At 45.1% G+C, this 24,004-nt stretch overlaps 1 protein-coding gene across 1 annotated transcript in view; it reads right to left on the bottom strand.

Annotated features, from left to right (window-relative positions):
• The window catches only part of LANCL3 (LanC like family member 3), a 60,059-nt gene that overhangs the window by 16,216 nt on the left and 19,839 nt on the right, over positions 1-24,004 (bottom strand). Inside the window, exons 2-3 of the mRNA XM_077299657.1 lie at positions 13,929-14,052; positions 3,550-3,747 (exon numbers count right to left, since the gene is read on the bottom strand). Of these exons, the coding sequence (XP_077155772.1) occupies positions 3,550-3,747; positions 13,929-14,052 (322 nt within the window). The remainder of the gene's footprint in view (positions 1-3,549; positions 3,748-13,928; positions 14,053-24,004) is intronic.

The raw sequence follows: 24,004 nt of genomic DNA, 5'->3' as shown, positions 1-24,004 counted from the left end.
CCACTGGTTATTCTGTCCTTTATCTCCATGCAATGTAATCTCAGATCGCATCCGATCTTCATGCCAATACGTCACCTATAGATCATAAAACCCCCGCATATCATACACATTTCTCACATCTACCTCAAAAATCCGCCGATCAGGAACCGCCAGAGCAGGCGTGTGGGTACATCACATGTCAGCGGTCACATGACCGCAACAGCGATGGGCCCCACAGCGCATGCGCAAGCCGCGCCGGACCAGACACCGCTCCCAGCAATGTTAGGGCTGACATGCAACCTCGTAGGAGACAGGGAGGATCCAGGGCAGTGCGTCCTGTCCAACCCCCAATCCCCACGTGACGCCACAGTCCCAACATGCACGGGAGGACCGGATATAGCCAATTCCATGGCAACAAAGGCATATATAAACATAAGCATAGATAGCGATTTGACACATAAAAGGAGAGAAACCAAAAGGCATCTTATGACTAGCCCAAAAGGCAGGACAACATATCATTTACTCAAAAACCCCCAGATATTAAATATCAGATGTAATATAGGAAAAACAGTTAAAAACACACACTTAAAAACAAATATACAGATTCAGGCGCCACCTATATAGAGAGGGAATTAAGAGATACATAATTGTAAATTGTACTCAATATTCAACCCTTTCGGTTGCAAAGTCTCCAGTATGGAGATCCATCTGAGCTCTTTTTGCTTCAATAGCCGTGTCCTATTCCCACCCCTTCTAAGTAATGGGACCCCATCAATCACTCTGAATCTCAATTGATTCACAGAGTGCCGACACTCATCAAAATGTTTAGGGACAGGTAGTTCAAGTAATTTGGTTCTTATTGTGCTCTTATGCTTGCTTATACGTGCCCGAACCTCCATCGTGGTCTCCCCTACGTACATCAGTCCACAAGGACATACAATCAAATAGACCACGAAACTGGAGGAGCACGTATAGCGATCTTTAATTAGAAATTTTTTTCCAGTACGAGGGTGATAGAAACTATCACCCTTCAGCATATTACTACAGCAGGCACAGTTGAGACAAGGAAAATTGCCCATCCTAGGTGGACATAAAGTCCTTTGGAGGGCAACTTTCCTGGTCCCAACATCAGATCTAACCAGCCTGTCTTTCAAGTTACGTCCCCTTCTATAAGAAAGAATAGGTCGTGAGTGAAATTGATCAATCTGCGGTAGCCCTCTGTTCAAAAGACCCCAATGCTTATTTAAAATATTGGCAATCCCCCCACTTACTGGGCAATAGGTTGACACAAAAGGAACCCGTTTCTGCATTGCTCTATTTTTCTTTGTTTGTAGCTCACTATTTGGTATTTCGGTCACCCGATTCTTGTGGGAAATGACCTTCTTTTCAGGATAACCTCTACAAATAAACTTGTTACACATTTCATCCAACCTGACGTCGCATATGTCCTCATCGGACACAATGCGACGTACCCGTAGCAGCTGGCTCCAAGGGAGCGAATCCATCATCCTCTTCGGAGGATGTAACAAGTTTATTTGTAGAGGTTATCCTGAAAAGAAGGTCATTTCCCACAAGAATCGGGTGACCGAAATACCAAATAGTGAGCTACAAACAAAGAAAAATAGAGCAATGCAGAAACGGGTTCCTTTTGTGTCAACCTATTGCCCAGTAAGTGGGGGGATTGCCAATATTTTAAATAAGCATTGGGGTCTTTTGAACAGAGGGCTACCGCAGATTGATCAATTTCACTCACGACCTATTCTTTCTTATAGAAGGGGACGTAACTTGAAAGACAGGCTGGTTAGATCTGATGTTGGGACCAGGAAAGTTGCCCTCCAAAGGACTTTATGTCCACCTAGGATGGGCAATTTTCCTTGTCTCAACTGTGCCTGCTGTAGTAATATGCTGAAGGGTGATAGTTTCTATCACCCTCGTACTGGAAAAAAATTTCTAATTAAAGATCGCTATACGTGCTCCTCCAGTTTCGTGGTCTATTTGATTGTATGTCCTTGTGGACTGATGTACGTAGGGGAGACCACGATGGAGGTTCGGGCACGTATAAGCAAGCATAAGAGCACAATAAGAACCAAATTACTTGAACTACCTGTCCCTAAACATTTTGATGAGTGTCGGCACTCTGTGAATCAATTGAGATTCAGAGTGATTGATGGGGTCCCATTACTTAGAAGGGGTGGGAATAGGACACGGCTATTGAAGCAAAAAGAGCTCAGATGGATCTCCATACTGGAGACTTTGCAACCGAAAGGGTTGAATATTGAGTACAATTTACAATTATGTATCTCTTAATTCCCTCTCTATATAGGTGGCGCCTGAATCTGTATATTTGTTTTTAAGTGTGTGTTTTTAACTGTTTTTCCTATATTACATCTGATATTTAATATCTGGGGGTTTTTGAGTAAATGATATGTTGTCCTGCCTTTTGGGCTAGTCATAAGATGCCTTTTGGTTTCTCTCCTTTTATGTGTCAAATCGCTATCTATGCTTATGTTTATATATGCCTTTGTTGCCATGGAATTGGCTATATCCGGTCCTCCCGTGCATGTTGGGACTGTGGCGTCACGTGGGGATTGGGGGTTGGACAGGACGCACTGCCCTGGATCCTCCCTGTCTCCTACGAGGTTGCATGTCAGCCCTAACATTGCTGGGAGCGGTGTCTGGTCCGGCGCGGCTTGCGCATGCGCTGTGGGGCCCATCGCTGTTGCGGTCATGTGACCGCTGACATGTGATGTACCCACACGCCTGCTCTGGCGGTTCCTGATCGGCGGATTTTTGAGGTAGATGTGAGAAATGTGTATGATATGCGGGGGTTTTATGATCTATAGGTGACGTATTGGCATGAAGATCGGATGCGATCTGAGATTACATTGCATGGAGATAAAGGACAGAATAACCAGTGGGCGGTTACTATGACAACTGGAACAGCAATGCCGTGATTGGTCTGTGGCCTGAACAGTGGATTATCCCTTTCCTATTGTAGAGAATTTATTATATTATATGATGTGGTATCGATGTACTGATTACATTTTGGTTTTAAAACTGTATTTTGTGTGGTCTTTTGCACTTTTTTGTACTTATTTATGTAAATATATTAGGGCCGCCCTCTGTTAGTGATTGGGGCTTGTTCAGGCTCCACACTATTTAAGGTGGTCAGGTGTTATGCATTGTATACTTGATAAAGGCCAACATGGCCGAAACGTTGTATGTGACTATGGCAGAATAAAGAATCTTTATATTTTTTTCACCTGGAACGGATGCTGCTTCCTTTTTCTACATTTGCAAGGCTTCTACTGTGTCAAACAGCACCTTGCATGTGTGTTTGTTCTCAATACAGATGAACACACAGAGCTGCGGTGGCCATTGTCACATCTCTAATTTGCGGATGTGGCAGTCCTGAGACTTCACGCTTTTCAATATTACTGCCCCCTACTACAAGGTCTGATACTACATGCTTATATATTATACAATCTCATTGTTGAAGACCTTTTTTACACTCCGTCCGCCTCAATCTAACAGATTATGATTAGGCATTACCAAAACAAAATGACCAACCTGGGGCTCCGTGACACCAGTGGACAAGTTCATTTTCACGTTCTATTACTTCTCCAAGCTCTGGTGGCCAATTACAATTTTGTTCCTGGTTCACAAGAAAGTCTACACTTTGCCATACGAGGTCCCGATCAGCTGGTTGTAGGTAATTCTGGCAAGACAGTAGTATTTGCAGTATAGAAGAAAGTCCATGTGCTGCCCCTGTAGCAAGAAGAAACTACATGATCAGGACTGTGCAAGTGGCTTAAAAATCATCTGAAAATGTCTTCATTTGCTGTGAGTACCTGGCACAGTCTAGTTGTATGGATTGGACTGCATGAAATGAATCATACTAAATAGATGTATCATACAACAATGTATCAGACTGCAACGACATACACATTTTGCATTGTGTATGAAAGTAAACTAATTTTTTCACTGCTTCTATAAAATGCATAAATCCAAAAAGTTCCAACATACCATGTATAATTTTATTGTAAGCTACTGATGCCATATAGAGGTCTCTGCTCATGCTCCTTCACATATCAGCCTTTCTCATATGATTGAGCTTTTCATAGTGGGGAAGTTCACGTTCGATTTTATTTTCTCAGGACAGAGTTGTCCACACAAAAGCACAGACTTGTCCGACATTGATCCAAGTGTCAAACTTGCCCATGCAAGTCTATGGCCATGTTCACAGTTCACTATTTAGTTACTATTTTACCTCAGTATTTATAATCTAAAACCAGGAGAGGAACATTTAGAGGAAAAGTATATTAGAAACACGTCAACACTTCTGTATTTATCACCCACTCCTGGTTTTAGCTTACAAATACGGAGGTAAAAAACTTACCAAATAGTGAACGTGTGCATGTGACCTATGGGTAAGTGAAAAAAATAAAAATAAATCAGCACTCAGACTAAGGGCACATTCACACATTCAGTACTTCGTCAGTATTTTACCTCTGTATTTATAACCAAAACCAGGAGTGAAACAGTCAGTAAAAAAGTATAATAGAAACACATCACCACTTCTGTATTTATCACCCACTCCTGGTTTTGGCGTACACATACTGAGGTAAAATACTGATCAAATAAACATTTTTATTTCATCTGAGAAAAACTGATGACACTGACAAAAACTGATGGTAAAAATTGACACACGGGCTGAACTCTGAAAACATTGTAATCCAAAACACTGATGAAACGCGGACCATTTTTTGCATACAAGCAAAATCACTGAAGTGTGAAGGAGCTCTTAGGGTATGTGTCCACGTTCAGGCTTGCTTCAGGCTTTGGTCAGGATTTTATGCAGGTAAAATCCTGACCAAAAATGAACCTGAGGTCACTGGCAGGTCACCTGCGGTGTTCCTGCGTGTTTTGCTCATTGTAGCAACATGCTGCATTCTGAAAAAACGCAACGCATGTGCGTTTTTGTGGGAAAAACGCATGCGTTTTTTAATGCACAGTGGAGACGGGATTTCATTAAATCCCCTCCACTATGCTGTAACATCTGGACGCTGCGTTTTTGACGCTGCGGCTCAGCGTTGTGTCAAAAACGCAGCGTTTCCTGAATGTGGACACATACCCTAACCCATAGATTTCCATTGTAAAAAAAAAACACGGGCGAATTAAAGATTGGGTTACAAGTTAAGTATTTTTAATTGGATGCTTTTGTAAAGAGTAGTGCTGATCTATTCCATACAAGATTAAAAACAAAAAACCAAAAATAACTAGATGGGTATTTCCTGAAGGAACTACAGATAGTGCTTTGGAATGGTGCCTGGGCTGCCCCTGCAAGACTTTCACACTTGGGTGCCCCTCAGGCGCTGGTTTGGTAGTTGTAGCCCCTCAGGGTTGAGGATTTGGTGGGCTGGGCATCTCAGGGTCCGATTTGGTGGGCGGGGCCACTCAGGGTCTGATTTGGTGGGCGGGGCCACTCGAGGGTCCGATTTGGTGGGCGGGGCCCCTTGGGGTCCGATTTGTTGGACGGGGCCCCTCGGGGTCCGATTTGGTGGGCGGGGCCCCTCGGGGTCCGATTTGGTATGCGGGGTCACTCAGGGTCCGATTTGGTGGGCGGGGTCACTCAGGGTCCGATTTGGTGGGCGGGGTCACTCAGGGTCCGATTTGGTGGGCGGGGTCACTCTGGGACCGATTTGGTGGGCGGGGTCACTCTGGGTCCGATTTGGTGGGCGGGGTCACTCTGGGTCCGATTTGGTGGGCGGGGCCACTTGGGGTCTGATTTGGTGGGCGAGGTCACTCTGGGTCCGATTTGGTGGGCGGGGTCACTCTGGGTCCGATTTGGTGGGCGGGGTCACTCTGGGTCCGATTTGGTGGGCGGGGTCACTCTGGGTCCGATTTGGTGGGCGGAGCCACTCTGAGTCCGATTTGGTGGGCGGGCACCTCAGGGACCGATTTGGTGGGCGGGGTCACTCAGGGTCCGATTTGGTGGGCGGGGTCACTCAGGGTCCGATTTGGTGGGCGGGGTCTGTTATGATCTGGTGGCCTAAGAGCAGCATGAGACGTACTCTGGAGAAGGTGGTACCTGTACTGACCGCAGACCCTGAACTTAACACCGCAACTAGAAGTAGCCGTGGAATGTACCTAGCACTCCCTGGACATCTCGACACAGCCGGAGGACTAATTACCCCTAGAGATAGAAAAGGGAAAACTATCTTGCCTCAGAGAAAATTCCCAAAGGATAGGAAGCCCCCCACAAATATTGACTGTGAGAGGAGAGGGAAAAAACATACACAGACTGAAATCAGAATTTAGCAAAGGAGGCCACTTCTAGCTAAATAGAAAGGATAGGACAGAGTACTATGCGGTCAGTATTAAAACACTAGAAAATATCCACCACAGAAAATACAAAAACTCCACAGCTAACTAAAGATATGGAGGGTATGCCATAGTGTGCACAACTCTGCGCTCGCGCAAGCGCCGATCAATCTGAATGGCCAGAGACATAAAATCACTCAGACCAGCAGGCGTGGGGAACCCCACCATAACATCTTTAACGGATTCAGAAAGACCCTTTCTGAAGATTGCCGCCAAGGCATCCTCATTCCATTTAGTCAGTACAGACCATTTTCAAAACTTCTGGCAATATGATTCTGCCGCTTCTTGACTCTGAGACAGGGCCAACAAGGTCTTCTCAGCATGATCCACTGAGTTAGGTTCGTCATACAATAACCCAAGCGCCTGAAAAAAGGTGTCTACATTAAGCAACGCCGGATTCCCAGGTTCCAGGGCAAATGCCCAATCCTGGGGGTCACCACGCAGCAGAGATATAACAATTTTAACCTGCTGGATGGGATCACCAGAGGAACGGGGTTTCAGAGCAAAAAACAGTTTACAGTTATTTTTAAAGCTCAAAAATTTGGACCTATCCCCAAAAAACAAATCAGGAGTTGGAATTCTAGGCTCTAAAACCAAAGTCTGAACGATATAATCGGAAATACCCTGTACTCTAGCAGCAAGTTGATCCACACGAGAAGCCAATCCCTGAACATCCATACCAGCGCCGAACTCTTGAGCCACCCAGAGGTAAAGAGGGAAGAAAAAAAAAAAACACAACAGACTACAGAAAAAAAAATGGCTCAGCACTTTCCTTCCCTTCTTCTGAGATGCGGTTAACTCATTGTTGGCCAGTTGTACTGTTATGATCTGGTGGCCTAAGAGCAGCATGAGACGTACTCTGGAGAAGGTGGTACCTGTACTGACCGCAGACCCTGAACTTAACACCACAACTAGAAGTAGCCGTGGAATGTACCTAGCACTCCCTGGACATCTCGACACAGCCGGAGGACTAATTACCCCTAGAGATAGAAAAGGGAAAACTATCTTGCCTCAGAGAAAATTCCCAAAGGATAGGAAGCCCCCCACAAATATTGACTGTGAGAGGAGAGGGAAAAACATACACAGACTGAAATCAGAATTTAGCAAAGGAGGCCACTTCTAGCTAAATAGAAAGGATAGGACAGAGTACTATGCGGTCAGTATTAAAACACTAGAAAATATCCACCACAGAAAATACAAAAACTCCACAGCTAACTAAAGATATGGAGGGTATATCTGCATCTCCAGAGATACCAGCTTGGCTAAACTAATCCTTATACAGACCAAGCTGGACAAGACAAAAACATGGGGAAAGAACTGAACAATAAGGCCACAGCATGTGGACAGCAAACAATCAAGGCCAGAACTTATCTTTGATGAAAAGAACTGCAAAGCAGGAGAGACCAGGAAGAGATGTGAATCCTCCAGGAACAATGGACAACTGGCACTGACTAAAGGGTGAAGCAAGACTAAATAGTCCAGTCAGATTTGCAACAAGTGAACACACCTGATAAATGCTGCGATTCAGAGACAGCAGCGCTACCACTTACAACCACCGGAGGGAGCCCAAGAGCAGAATTCACAACAGTACCCCCCCTTGAGGAGGGGTCACCGAACCCTCACCAGAGCCCCCAGGCCGATCCGGACGAGCCAAATGAAAGGCACGAACCAAATCATCACCATGAACATCGGAGGCAACAACCCAAGAATTATCCTCCTGGCCATAACCCTTCCATTTGACAAGATACTGAAGCTTCCGCCTCGAAAAACGAGAATCCAAAATCTTCTCAACCACATACTCCAACTCCCCATCAATCAACACCGGGGCAGGAGGATCAACAGAGGGAACAACGGGCACCACATATTTCCGCAACAAAGATCTATGAAAAACATTATGGATGGAAAAAGAGGCTGGAAGGGCCAAACGAAAAGACACTGGATTGATAATCTCAGAAATCCTATAAGGGCCATTAAACCGAGGCTTAAACTTAGGGGAAGAAATCTTCATAGGGACATGACGGGAAGACAACCAGACCAAATCCCCAACCCGAAGCCAGGAACCAACACACCGACGACGGTTAGCAAAATGCTGAGACAACACCAAATTGTCAACAACATGAGCCCAAATTTGCTGCAACCTATCAACCACAGAGTCCACCCCAGGACAATCAGAAGGCTCAACCTGCCCCGAAGAAAAACGAGGATGAAAACCAGAGCTACAAAAGAAGGGTGAAACCAAGGTAGCAGAACTAGCCCGATTATTAAGGGCAAACTCGGCCAATGGCAAGAAAGCCACCCAATCATCCTGATCAGCAGACACAAAGCATCTCAAATAAGTTTCCAAAGTCTGATTAGTTTGCTCGGTTTGGCCATTTGTCTGAGGATGAAATGCGGAAGAAAAAGACAAATCAATGCCCAGCCTAGCACAAAAGGCCCGCCAAAACCTAGAAACAAACTGGGAACCTCTGTCGGACACAATATTCTCCGGAATGCCATGCAAACGAACCACATGCTGAAAAAACAACGGAACCAAATCAGAAGAGGAAGGCAACTTAGGCAAAGGTACCAAATGAACCATCTTAGAAAACTGGTCACAAACCACCCAGATAACTGACATCCTCTGGGAAACCGGAAGATCCGAAATAAAATCCATAGAAATATGTGTCCAAGGCCTCTCAGGGACCGGCAAAGGCAAAAGCAACCCACTAGCGCGGGAACAGCAAGGCTTGGCCCGTGCACAAGTCCCACAGGACTGCACAAAAGAACGCACATCCCGTGACAAAGAAGGCCACCAAAAGGACCTACCAACCAAATCTCTGTTACCAAAAATCCCCGGATGACCAGCTAACACAGAACAATGAACCTCCGAAATCACTTTACTAGTCCATCTGTCAGGAACAAGCAATTTCCCCACTGGACAGCGGTCAGGTTTATCAGCCTGAAATTCCTGAAGAACCCGTCGTAAATCAGGGGAGATGGCAGAAAGAATCACCCCTTCCTTCAGAATACCGACCGGCTCAAGGACCCCAGGAGAATCAGGCAAAAAGCTCCTAGAGAGGGCATCAGCCTTAACATTCTTAGAACCCGGAAAATACGAGACCACAAAATCAAAACGGGAGAAAAACAAGGACCATCGGGTCTGTCTAGGATTCAGCCGTTTGGCAGACTCGAGATAAATCAGATTCTTATGATCGGTCAAGACCACAATACGGTGCTTGGCCCCCTCAAACCAATGTCGCCACTCCTCAAATGCCCACTTCATAGCCAACAACTCACGATTGCCGACATCATAATTGCGTTCCGCAGGCAAAAACTTTCGAGAAAAGAAGGCATACGGTTTCATCAAGGAACCATCAGAATTCCTCTGAGACAAAACGGCCCCTGCCACAATCTCAGACGCGTCAACCTCAACCTGAAAAGGAAGAGAAACATCCAGCTGACGCAACACAGGGGCAGAAGTAAATCGGCGTTTAAGCTCCTGAAAGGCAGAAACAGCCGCAGAGGACCAATTCGTCACATCAGCGCCTTTCTTCGTCAAATCGGTCAGGGGCTTAACCACACTGGAGAAGTTGGCAATGAAACGGCGATAAAAATTAGCAAAGCCCAAAAATTTCTGAAGGCTCTTCACGGATGTGGGCTGGATCCAATCATGAATAGCCTGAACCTTAACCGGATCCATTTCTATAGATGAGGGAGAAAAAATGAAGCCCAAAAAAGAAATCTTCTGTACTCCAAAGAGGCACTTAGACCCCTTCACAAACAAGGCATTATCACGAAGGATCTGAAATACCATCCTGACTTGATTCACATGAGACTCCCAATCATCTGAAAAAATCAAAATATCATCCAAATATACAATCATGAATTTATCAAGATAATTCTGAAATATATCATGCATGAAGGACTGAAACACAGATGGAGCATTAGAGAGTCCGAATGGCATCACAAGGTATTCAAAATGGCCTTCGGGCGTATTAAACGCAGTTTTCCATTCGTCACCCTGCTTAATACGAACAAGATTATATGCCCCTCGAAGGTCAATCTTAGTAAACCAACTAGCCCCCTTAATCCTAGCAAACAGATCAGAAAGCAAAGGCAAAGGGTATTGGAATTTGACCGTGATCTTATTCAAGAGGCGATAATCAATACAGGGTCTCAAGGAGCCATCTTTTTTGGCAACAAAAAAAAAACCTGCTCCCAATGGTGAAGAAGATGGCCGAATATGCCCCTTCTCCAAGGACTCCTTAACATAGCTCCGCATGGCGGTATGTTCTGGCACGGACAGGCTGAAAAGTCGGCTCTTAGGGAACTTACAGCCTGGAATCAAGTCAATAGCACAATCACAGTCCCTATGCGGTGGAAGGGAACTGGACTTGGACTCATTGAATACATCCTGGAAATCTGACAAAAACTCAGGAACTTCAGAAGAGGGGGAGGAGTCAATTGACATCAAAGGAACGTCACCATGAACCCCCTGACAACCCCAACTAGTCACAGACATAGATTTCCAATCTAATACCGGATTATGCACCTGTAACCATGGGAAACCCAGCACAATAGCATCATGCAAATTATGCAACACCAGAAAACGACAATCTTCCTGATGGGCTGGCGCCATGCACATGGTCAGCTGTATCCAAAACTGAGGTTTATTTTTAGCCAACGGTGTAGCATCAATGCCCCTCAAAAGAATAGGACTCTGCAAAGGCTGCAAGGGGAAACCACAACATCTGGCAAATTCTAAGTCCATTAAGTTTAGAGGGGCGCCTGAATCCACAAATGCCATGACAGAAAATGATGATAATGAGCAGATCAGGGTCACAGATAACAGAAATTTAGCTTGTACAGTACTGATGGTAACAGAACTAGCGATTCTCTTGGTACGCTTAGGGCAATCAGAAATAACATGAGCAGAATCGCCGCAGTAAAAACACAACCTATTCTGACGTCTGAATCCTTGTCGTTCAGCTCTAGACACAATCCTATCACACTGCATAGGCTCTGGACTCCGCTCGGAAGACAATGCCATAGTGTGCACAACTCTGCGCTCGCGCAAGCGCCGATCAATCTGAATGGCCAGAGACATAGAATCACTCAGACCAGCAGGCGTGGGGAACCCCACCATAACATCTTTAACGGATTCAGAAAGACCCTTTTTGAAGATTGCCGCCAAGGCATCCTCATTCCATTTAGTCAGTACAGACAATTTTCTAAACTTCTGGCAATAAGATTGTGCCGCTTCTTGACCCTGAGACAGGGCCAACAAGGTCTTCTCAGCATGATCCACTTAGTTAGGTTCATCATACAATAACCCAAGCGCCTGAAAAAAGGTGTCTACATTAAGCAACGCCGGATTCCCAGGTTCCAGGGCAAATGCCCAATCCTGGGGGTCACCACGCAGCAGAGATATAACAATTTTAACCTGCTGGATGGGATCACCAGAGGAACGGGGTTTCAGAGCAAAAAACAGTTTACAGTTATTTTTAAAGCTCAAAAATTTGGACCTATCCCCAAAAAACAAATCAGGAGTTGGAATTCTAGGCTCTAAAACCGAAGTCTGAACGATATAATTGGAAATACCCTGTAATCTAGCAGCAAGTTGATCCACACGAGAAGCCAATCCCTGAACATCCATACCAGCGCCGAACTCTTGAGCCACCCAGAGGTAAAGAGGGAAGAAAAAAAAAAACACAACAGACTACAGAAAAAAAAATGGCTCAGCACTTTCCTTCCCTTCTTCTGAGATGCGGTTAACTCATTGTTGGCCAGTTGTACTGTTATGATCTGGTGGCCTAAGAGCAGCATGAGACGTACTCTGGAGAAGGTGGTACCTGTACTGACCGCAGACCCTGAACTTAACACCGCAACTAGAAGTAGCCGTGGAATGTACCTAGCACTCCCTGGACATCTTGACACAGCCGGAGGACTAATTACCCCTAGAGATAGAAAAGGGAAAACTATCTTGCCTCAGAGAAAATTCCCAAAGGATAGGAAGCCCCCCACAAATATTGACTGTGAGAGGAGAGGGAAAAACATACACAGACTGAAATCAGAATTTAGCAAAGGAGGCCACTTCTAGCTAAATAGAAAGGATAGGACAGAGTACTATGCGGTCAGTATTAAAACACTAGAAAATATCCACCACAGAAAATACAAAAACTCCACAGCTAACTAAAGATATGGAGGGTATATCTGCATCTCCAGAGATACCAGCTTGGCTAAACAAATCCTTATACAGACCAAGCTGGACAAGACAAAAACATGGGGAAAGAACTGAACAATAAGGCCACAGCATGTGGACAGCAAAAAATCAAGGCCACAACTTATCTTTGATGAAAAGAACTGCAAAGCAGGAGAGACCAGGAAGAGATGTGAATCCTCCAGGAACAATGGACAACCGGCACTGACTAAAGGGTGAAGCAAGACTAAATAGCCCAGTCAGATTTGCAACAAGTGAACACACCTGATAAATGCTGCGATTCAGAGACAGCAGCGCTACCACTTACAACCACCGGAGGGAGCCCAAGAGCAGAATTCACAACAGGGGTCACTCTGGGACCGATTTGGTGGGCGGGGTCACTCTGGGTCCTATTTGGTGGGCGGGGTCACTCTGGGTCCGATTTGGTGGGCGGGTCTACTCTGGGTCCGATTTGGTGGGCGGGGCCACTCGGGGTCCGATTTTGTCAGCGGGGCCACTCGGGGTCCGATTTGGTGGGCGGGGCGACTCGGGGTCCGATTTGGTGGGCTAGGCCACTCGGGGTCCGATTTGGTGGGCGGAGCCACTCGGGGTCCGATTTGGTGGGCGGTGCCACTCGGGGTCCGATTTGGTGGGCTGGGCACCTCAGGGTCCGATTTGGTGGGCGGGTCACTTTAAGAGCTGATATTATCTGGCAAAACTGTCCTGGTGGGGTCATGTAGAGTTCGTAGGCGTTGGCATAGTAACTAGGTCTGACTGCGCATATCAATGAGCTAATCAGCCCAGGTGGCAGTTATCAGCCCAGGTGGCAGTTACATTTCAAATTGCCTCAAAAATCAGGCCATTATAACCCTATGGGAAAATTTCCCTATTGAAATACATTGAGACAATGCATTCCAATGAGGGGAAAAAAAATTGCGCCAAAACTACAAATCCGATCGACACGAAAAATACTTAGCACACCTCTCGTGGACGCTGGCTTCGAAATGACGCCTCACTAGAGTTTGTGAGTGCAGCGTTTCGGGCCGCATTAATTGCGGACTGAATAATAATAAGAAGAAGAATAAGAAGAAGTTAACCACGTTCGGATTACAATATAGTGCTTTGTGCCAAAGCACTATAACTAAGCAAAAGGACATTCTAAAGAAATGTAGGTTTATGGATTTTCTTTATATACAATTATGGCCAAACGAGTTGGCACCCTTGAAACTGTTCCACAAAATGAAGTATTTCTCCTAGAAAATTATTGCAATTACACATGTTTTGTTATACACATGTTTATTTCCTTTCTGCGTACTGGAACACAAAAAAAAAAGAGAAATAAAAAGGCAAACTGGACATATTTTCATACAAAACCCGCAAAATGTACCTAGGTATTCTGTCCCATAGTAAGAATACATAAGTGGAAATGGTTTCCTCTTCTTCTTTGAATACTGTTTCCCAGACTCCAGGATGGCGACACAGATTGACTTGATCTGTGCTGGTGTTAATACCTGTAGATAGAGGAAACATTATATAGTATATCAGTATATACTGTATATATATATCTACTGCCCGTGGGGTGCAAATCTAAGTATATATATATATATATATATATATATATATATATATATATGAGTATACCCCTCATATATATATTACACTTCACAGTACCACTATATATACTGGACACTGCCACTTGTCCTGTATATATAATTGTCTAAGGGGTACTTCCGTCTGTTTGTCTGTAACTAACTTCCGTAATGGAAATCCCGTGTCGCTGATTGGTCACGGCCGGCCGGCCGGCCGCGACTAATCAGAGACAGGCTTCGTCCGGCCGCGAATTTGCACCTCCCTACTCTCCTCCAGTCAGTGCCCCCTCCCTGCTCCCCTCCAATCAGTGCCAGTGTGTTGCCCCATCCCGGACCAACTTTTTACTATTGATACTGCCTATGCAGCATCAATAGTAAAAAGATATAATGTTAAAAATAATTAAAAAAAATTGTGCTATTCTCAGCTTCCGCCGTCTGCCGATGCGCGCGATGCTGCCGCCAGCTTCCGTTCCCAGTGATGCATTGCGAAATTACCCAGATGAGATAGCGGTCTCACGAGACCGTTAAGTCATTTGGGTAATTTTGCAATGCATCACTGGGATCGGAAGCTGGCGGCAGCATCGCGCGCATCGGGACAGCTTCGGTGGACACCGGAGGGTGAGTATATAACTATTTTTTATTTAAATTTTTTTTCTTAACAGGGATATGGTGCCCACACTGCTATATACTGTGTGGGCTGTGTTATATACTACGTGGGCTGTGTTATATACTACGTGGGCTGTGTTATATACTGCGTGGGCTGTTATATACTGCGTGGCCTGTGTTATATACTGCATGGGCTGTGCTATATATTACGTGGGCTGTGCTATATATTACGTGGGCTGTATTATATACTACGTGGCTGCTATATACTACGTGGCTGTGCTATATACTACGTGGCTGTGCTATATACTACGTGGCTGCCTGTGTTATGTGGGCTGTGCTATATACTATGTGGCTGCTATATACAAAGTGGCTGTCCTATACACTACGTGGCTGTCTGTGGTATATACTACGTGGCTGTGTTATATACTATGTGGCTGTGCTAAGCGTGACGTACATACATACATACATACTCTAGAATACCAGATGCGTTAGAATCGGGCCACCATCTAGTATATATACAGTGGGGCAAAAAAGTATTTAGTCAGTCAGCAATAGTGCAAGTTCCACCACTTAAAAAGATGAGAGGCGTCTGTAATTTACATCATAGGTAGACCTCAACTATGGGAGACAAACTGAGAAAAAAAAATCCAGAAAATCACATTGTCTGTTTTTTTATCATTTTATTTGCTTATTATGGTGGAAAATAAGTATTTGGTCAGAAACAAAATTTCATCTCAATACTTTGTAATATATCCTTTGTTGGCAATGATAGAGGTCAAACGTTTTCTGTAAGTCTTCACAAGGTTGCCACACACTGTTGTTGGTATGTTGGCCCATTCCTCCATGCAGATCTCCTCTAGAGCAGTGATGTTTTTGGCTTTTCGCTTGGCAACACGGACTTTCAACTCCCTCCAAAGGTTTTCTATAGGGTTGAGATCTGGAGACTGGCTAGGCCACTCCAGGACCTTGAAATGCTTCTTACAAAGCCACTCCTTCGTTGCCCTGGCGGTGTGCTTTGGATCATTGTCATGTTGAAAGACCCAGCCACGTTTCATCTTCAATGCCCTTGCTGATGGAAGGAGGTTTGCACTCAAAATCTCACGATACATGGCCCCATTTATTCTTTCATGTACCCGGATCAGTCGTCCTGGCCCCTTTGCAGAGAAACATCCCCAAAGCATGATGTTTCCACCACCATGCTTTACAGTAGGTATGGTGTTTGATGGATGCAACTCAGTATTCTTTTTCCTCCAAACACGACAAGTTGTGTTTCTACCAAACAGTTCCAGTTTGGTTTCATCAGACCATAGGACATTCTCCCAAAACTCCTCTGGATCATCCAAATGCTCTCTAGCAAACTTCAGACGGGCCTGGACATGTACTGGCTTAAGCAGTGGGACACGTCTGGCACTGCAGGATCTGAGTCCATGGTGGCGTAGTGTGTTACTTATGGTAGGCCTTGTTATATTGGTCCCAGCTCTCTGCAGTTCATTCACTAGGTCCCCCCGCGTGGTTCTGGGATTTTTGCTCACCGTTCTTGTGATCATTCTGACCCCACGGGGTGGGATTTTGCGTGGAGCCCCAGATCGAGGGAGATTATCAGTGGTCTTGAATGTCTTCCATTTTCTAATTATTGCTCCCACTGTTGATTTCTTCACTCCAAGCTGGTTGGCTATTGCAGATTCAGTCTTCCCAGCCTGGTGCAGGGCTACAATTTTGTTTCTAGTGTCCTTTGACAGCTCTTTGGTCTTCACCATAGTGGAGTTTGGAGTCAGACTGTTTGAGGGTGTGCACAGGTGTCTTTTTATACTGATAACAAGTTTAAACAGGTGCCATTACTACAGGTAATGAGTGGAGGAAAGAGGAGACTCTTAAAGAAGAAGTTACAGGTCTGTGAGAGCCAGAAATCTTGATTGTGTGTTTCTGACCAAATACTTATTTTCCACCATAATATGCAAATAAAATGATAAAAATACAGACAATGTGATTTTCTGGATTTTTTTTTCTCAGTTTGTCTCCCATAGTTGAGGTCTACCTTTGATGTAAATTACAGACGCCTCTCATCTTTTTAAGTGGTGGAACTTGCACTATTGCTGACTGACTAAATACTTTTTTGCCCCACTGTATATATATATATATATATATATATATATATACACACATACAGTACACAGTACATTTAGTATCTTAAGTCAGTATTTGTAAGCCAAAATTAGGAGTGCGACAATCAAAAGAAACATATAACAGAAAAACGCCACCCCTTCTGTATTTATCACCCACTCCTGAATGTGGCTTACAAATACTGAGGTAAAATAGTCACCAAGTACTGAACAAGTGAACGTGGCCTTCTTCTGTCTATATGCACTGCATAGTACCACTTCTGCTATCCTGTATTTACAACTCTGGCAAAAATTAAGAGACCATTGCACAGTTTTATAACAATCAGCTTCTCTACATGTCTGACAGCCATTCTATTCCAGTGTCAGCTGAATTCCAACCAGAGTACACCTCATTCTACTTAATGTGCTTCTGATTAGGTGATCACCTGAACCAAATCTTATTTAATGAAGGAAAGTAAAAAAAAACCCTGCTGTGGTGTTCACAATCCTCTTGTAATAGGACAAGCTGGATGGCAAAACAAGTGTTAGTAATATCCCAAAAGTAATAGGAAAGAAAAAATAACTTTTATCCATGCCAAAGGAGTTGAAAAGAAAAGTCTTGAGTGAGGAAAATAAGGGCTCAATTCTCGCTTAACTAGCAGAGGGACACAGTGAGCGTCATGTTGCCTTCATCCTTAAAATTTCTAAGACTGCAATCCATTACAACAAGGTCAAGCAGCAGACATTGGGGACAACGAAGCTACAGACCGGCAGAGGCGAAAACGACTTTCCACTGACCGGGATGACCGTCATCTTATTCGAATGTCACTCAGCAACTGAAGGATGACATCAGATGACCTACAAAAGGAATGGCAAATGGCAGCTGGGGTGAAGTGCACGGCAAGAACAGTTCGTAACAGGCTCCTAGAGGCAGGACTCAAGTCATGTAAAGCTAGAAAAAAGCCTTTCATCAATGAGAAGCAAATGAGAGCCAGGCTGAAGTTTGCCAAAGACCATAAGGATTTGACCATAGAGGACTGTAGTAAGGTAATCTTCTCTGATGAATCTTAATTTTCAGCTTTGCCCAACACCTGGTTGTCTAATGGTTAGACGGAGACCTGGAAAGGCGTACAAACCACAGTGTCTTGTGAGTCGCCTAACAGGGCAGTGGGGTGCTCGGTACCAGATCCGGTACTTAAAGGGATGCGTCACGGCGACCCGGTCCGTGGCCCTGGGTGCCATTGATAAAGGGATGGTCTTTAAAGGGGTTTTTGAAATAAAGGAATGTTCGTGATGTCACCTGTGGTATTCGGTCAGGGGTGACCGACGCTGCTTAAATGCTTAAAGGGGTCCTCTCGGGTGATGTTATGGCAGCCAGATGGTATAACTTCCCACAGGTGAAGTAGATCCCCAGGGCTCCCATGTGTAGATGGAGATGGTGTAATAAGAAACAGTGGACACAAGGTTGCCGTCTCTTTACCTCTTTACTGAAACAATTCAGGCAGCCACAGTCCAGGGTACCGGATTACAGGTGCTGGTCGTGGTCCAGCTGGCTTGGAAACAAGTTGGGACTTCCCCCTTACCAGGTGGGGTTAGAAGCCTTCCCTTTAGCGCTGTGGTGTAGTTCCTTGCTGCCTATAGCTGTCCAACAAAGTCCTCAAGAGTTTTCTGTCCTTTGTGTAAGTGGGACACTGTTATGATCCTTAGTGGTTGAGGATCACAAATTACTCCAGCTAAGTAACAAACATAGGACAAGCTCTAGGGAGGTGGCAAACTGGACTGACCGCAAATCTGAACCTATCCAAACACACTAGAAGTAGCCGGTGAACGTGCCTAAAAATCCTAGACGTCTCGAGCCAGCCTGAGGAACTAACTACCCCTAGAGAGAAAGAAAGACCTCTCTTGCCTCCAGAGAAATAATCCCCAAAGATATAGAAGCCCCCAACAGATAATAACGGTGAGGTAAGAGGAAGGCACATACACAGGGGTGAAAGCAGATTCAGCAAATGAGGCCCACTAATACTAGATAGCAGAAAATAGAAAAGAGAATCTATGCGGTCAGTAAAAAAACCCTTACAAAATATCCACTCTGAGATTTCAAGAACCCCCACACCAACTAACGGTGTGGGGGGAGAAACTCAGTCCCCTAGAGCAACCAGCAAGCGAGGAAATCACATTTTAGCGAGCTGGACAAAAAAACATAATGAACACTATGTTACTATAAGGGGACAATACAAATATCTCGCTGAGGATCTATTTATACCAAGGAAGGTGACGGGCACAAGGGGGCATTCTTTGCGTCTGGAGGAGAGAAGGTTTTTCCACCAACATAGAAGAGGATTCTTTACTGTTAGGGCAGTGAGAATCTGGAATTGCTTGCCTGAGGAGGTGGTGATGGCGAACTCAGTCGAGGGGTTCAAGAGAGGCCTGGATGTCTTCCTGGAGCAGAACAATATTGTATCATACAATTATTAGGTTCTGTAGAAGTACGTAGATCTGGGGATTAATTATGATGGAATATAGGCTGAACTGGATGGACAAATGTCTTTTTTCGGCCTTACTAACTATGTTACTATGTTACTATGTTACTATGTATGTAACACTGATAATCAAAAAAATGATCAAACAAAAACTTAGCTTGTCTTGGAGAGACGGGGAGCAAGGTAGACACAAGGAATCTGAAGAGCACTGAATACATTGATAGCAGGCAAGGAACTGAGTCTCCAGGTGAGCTAAATAGGAAACCAACCAAGGATAACGAACCAGCTGATGCAGCCAACCTGCAGAAAGACAACACTACACAGTACCGCTTGTGACCACTAGAGGGAGCCCAAAAATAGAATTCACAACAGTACCCCCCCCCTTGAGGAGGGGTCACCGAACCCTCTTCAAGACCCCCAGGGCGATCAGGATGAGCCGCGTGGAAGGCACGAACCAAATCGGCCGCATGAACATCAGAGGCGACAACCCAGGAATTATCCTCCTGACCATAGCCCTTCCACTTAACCAAATACTGAAGCCTCCGTCTAGAGATACGAGAATCCAAAATCTTCTCCACCACGTACTCCAATTCGCCCTCGACCAGCACCGGAGCAGGAGGCTCAACAGAAGGAACCACAGGTACCACATACCTCTGCAACAAAGACCTATGGAACACATTATGAATGGCAAACGATGCTGGGAGATCCAAACGAAAAGACACCGGGTTAAGGATTTCCAAGATCTTATAAGGACCGATGAAGCGAGGCTTGAATTTAGGAGAGGAGACCTTCATAGGAACATACCGAGAAGACAGCCACACCAAATCCCCAACACGAAGTCGGGGACCCACACCGCGGCGGCGGTTGGCAAAGCGCTGAGCCTTCTCCTTTGACAACCTCAAATTGTCCACCACATGGTTCCAAATCTGCTGCAACCTATCCACCACAGAATCCACCCCAGGACAGTCAGAAGGCTCAACCTGACCCAAGGAAAAACGAGGATGGAAATCAGAATTGCAGAAAAAAGGCGAAACCAAAGTAGCAGAACTAGCCCGATTATTAAGGGCAAACTCGGCCAATGGCAAAAAAGTCACCCAATCATCCTGATCAGCAGAAACAAAACATCTCAAATAAGTTTCCAACGTCTGATTAGTTCGCTCGGTTTGGCCATTAGTCTGAGGATGGAAGGCCGACGAAAAAGACAAATCAATGCCCATCTTAGCACAAAAAGTCCGCCAAAACCTGGACACAAACTGGGATCCTCTATCAGACACAATATTTTCAGGAATGCCGTGCAAGCGAACCACATTCTGAAAAAATAGAGGAACCAAATCGGAGGAAGAAGGCAACTTAGGCAAGGGCACCAAATGGACCATCTTGGAAAAACGATCACACACCACCCAGATGACAGACATTTTCTGAGATACTGGAAGATCCGAAATAAAATCCATGGAAATGTGCGTCCAAGGCCTTTTCGGAACAGGCAAAGGCAAAAGCAAACCGCTGGCACGAGAACAGCAAGGCTTAGCCCGAGCACAAATCCCACAAGACTGCACAAAGGAACGCACATCCCGCGACAAGGAAGGCCACCAGAAGGACCTAGCCACCAAATCTCTGGTACCAAAAATCCCAGGATGACCCGCCAACACCGAAGAATGAACCTCGGAAATAACTTTGCTGGTCCATCTATCCGGGACAAACAGTCTCTCTGGTGGACAACGGTCAGGTCTATCCGCCTGAAATTTCTGCAGCACTCGTCGCAAATCTGGGGAAATGGCAGACAAATCACTGCCTCTCTGAGAATACCAGCCGGCTCAGAAACTCCCGGAGAGTCAGGCACAAAACTCCTAGAAAGTGCATCAGCTTTCACGTTCTTCGAACCAGGCAGGTATGAGACCACGAAGTTGAAACGGGAGAAAAACAACGACCAACGAGCCTGTCTAGGATTCAGGCGCTTGGCAGATTCAAGGTAAATCAGATTTTTGTGATCAGTCAAGACCACCACACGATGTTTAGCTCCTTCGAGCTAATGTCGCCACTCCTCAAATGCCCACTTCATAGCCAACAACTCCCGATTACCAACATCATAATTCCGCTCGGCAGGCGAAAACTTTCTTGAAAAGAAAGCACATGGCTTCATCACAGAGCCATCAGAGCTTCTCTGCGACAAAACAGCCCCTGCTCCAATCTCAGAAGCATCAACCTTGACCTGGAAGGGGAGAGAGACATCTGGCTGACATAAGACTGGAGCTGAAGAAAACCGGTGCTTCAGCTCCCGAAAGGCCTCCACGGCCGCAGGAGACCAATTAGTCACATCAGAACCCTTCTTGGTCAAATCCGTCAAAGGTTTAACCACGCTAGAAAAATTAGCGATGAAACGACGGTAAAAATTAGCGAAACCCAAGAACTTCTGAAGACTCTTAACAGACGTGGGCTGAGTCCAGTCATGAATAGCCTGGACCTTGACTGGGTCCATCTCCACAGTAGAAGGAGAAAAAATAAAACCCAAAAAGGAGACCTTCTGTACTCCGAAGAGGCATTTTGAGCCCTTCACAAATAAAGCATTAGCACGCAGGACCTGAAACACCATCCTGACCTGCTTCACATGGGACTCCCAATCATCAGAGAAGACCAAAATGTCATCCAGATAAATAATCATAAATGTATCCAGATATTCTCGGAAGATGTCATGCATGAAGGACTGAAACACAGAAGGAGCATTAGAGAGTCCAAAAGGCATCACCAAGTACTCAAAATGGCCTTCGGGCGTATTAAATGCTGTTTTCCATTCATCTCCCTGCTTAATGCGCACAAGGTTATACGCACCACGGAGATCTATCTTGGTGAACCAACTGGCACCCTTAATCCGAGCAAACAAATCAGACAATAGTGGCAAAGGATACTGAAATTTGACTGTGATTTTATTCAGAAGACGATAATCTATACAAGGTCTCAAAGAACCGTCCTTCTTGGCCACAAAAAAAAATCCTGCACCAAGAGGGGAAGAGGATGGGCGAATATGTCCCTTCTCCAAAGACTCCTTTATATAACTCCGCATCGCGGCATGCTCTGGTATAGACAAATTAAAAAGTCGTCCCTTAGGGAATTTACTACCAGGAATTAAATTTATAGCACAGTCACAATCCCTATGAGGAGGCAGGGCACAGGACCTGGGCTCATCAAATACATCCTGGTAGTCAGACAAAAACTCAGGGACCTCAGAAGGAGTGGAAGAAGCAATAGACACCAACGGAGTATCGCCATGAATTACCTGACAACCCCAACTTGACACAGACATAGCTTTCCAATCTAAAACTGGATTATGAGCTTGCAGCCATGGCAGACCCAAAACGACAACATCATGCAAATTATGCAGAACAAAAAAGCGAATCACCTCCTGATGTACGGGAGTCATGCACATGGTCATTTGCGTCCAATACTGAGGCTTATTCTCAGCCAATGGCGTATCATCAATTCCCCTCAGAGGAATAGGAAATTCCAAAGGCTCCAGGACAAAACCACAGCGCCTGGCAAACGACAAATCCATCAGATTCAGGGCCGCACCCGAATCCACAAAAGCCATAACCGGGTAGGACGACAAAGAACAAATCAAAGTAACAGACAAAATAAATTTAGGCTGTATAGTACCAATGGTGACAGGTTTAGCGATTTTTTTTAAGCGTTTAGAGCATGCTGAGATAACATGAGTAGAATCACCACAGTAAAAGCACAACCCATTTTGAAGTCTATGACTTTGACGCTCAATTCTGGTCAGAGTTCGGTCACATTGCATAGACTCAGGTCTCTGTTTGGAAAATACCGCCAAAGGATGAGCAGATTTGCGCTCCCGCAAACGCCGATCAACCTGAATGGCTAAAGCCATAGAATCACTCAGACTTGCAGGGGTGGGAAACCCCACCATAACATTCTTAACGGCCTCAGAAAGACCTTCTCTGAAATTTGCAGCCAGGGCACACTCATTCCATCGAGTAAGCACCGACCATTTCCGAAATTTTTGACAATACACCTCTGCTTCATCCTGACCCTGAGAGATAGCCAGCAATGCTTTTTCTGCCTGATTCTCAAGATTAGGCTCCTCATAAAGTAGTCCAAGAGCCAGAAAAAATGCATCTACATTAAGCAATGCAGGATCTCCTGGCACCAGAGAGAAAGCCCAATCTTGAGGGTCGCCAAGCAACAAGGAGATAACAATTTTAACTTGCTGAGCGGAATCACCAGAGGAACGAGGTCTCAGAGATAGAAATAACTTACAATTATTCTTAAAATTTAGAAACCTAGATCTATCTCCAGAAAACAACTCAGGAATGGGTATCTTTGGTTCTGACATATGGCTATGAATAACAAAATCCTGAATACTTTGCACCCGTGCAGTAAGATGATCCACACTAGAAGTCAGAGTCTGAACATTCATGTCTGCAGCTGAGCTCAAAACCACCCAGAGTTCAAGGGGATGAAAGAAGCTAAACAGACTGCAGCAAAGGAAAAGCGGGAGGAAAAAAAAATGTACTCAGGTCTTCTTTTTATCCCACTTCTGCGATGCATTAAACACTTTTTTGGCCTGCTATACTGTTATGATCCTTAGTGGTTGAGGATCACAAATTACTCCAGCTAAGTAACAAACATAGGACAAGCTCTAGGGAGGTGGCAAACTGGACTGACCGCAAATCT

The sequence above is a fragment of the Ranitomeya variabilis genome, chromosome 3 (assembly GCF_051348905.1).
Source record: "Ranitomeya variabilis isolate aRanVar5 chromosome 3, aRanVar5.hap1, whole genome shotgun sequence".
Lineage (NCBI taxonomy): Eukaryota > Metazoa > Chordata > Amphibia > Anura > Dendrobatidae > Ranitomeya > Ranitomeya variabilis.
The sequence above is the reverse complement of the archived record's forward strand: the minus strand, read 5'-3'. Positions and strand labels throughout refer to the sequence as shown.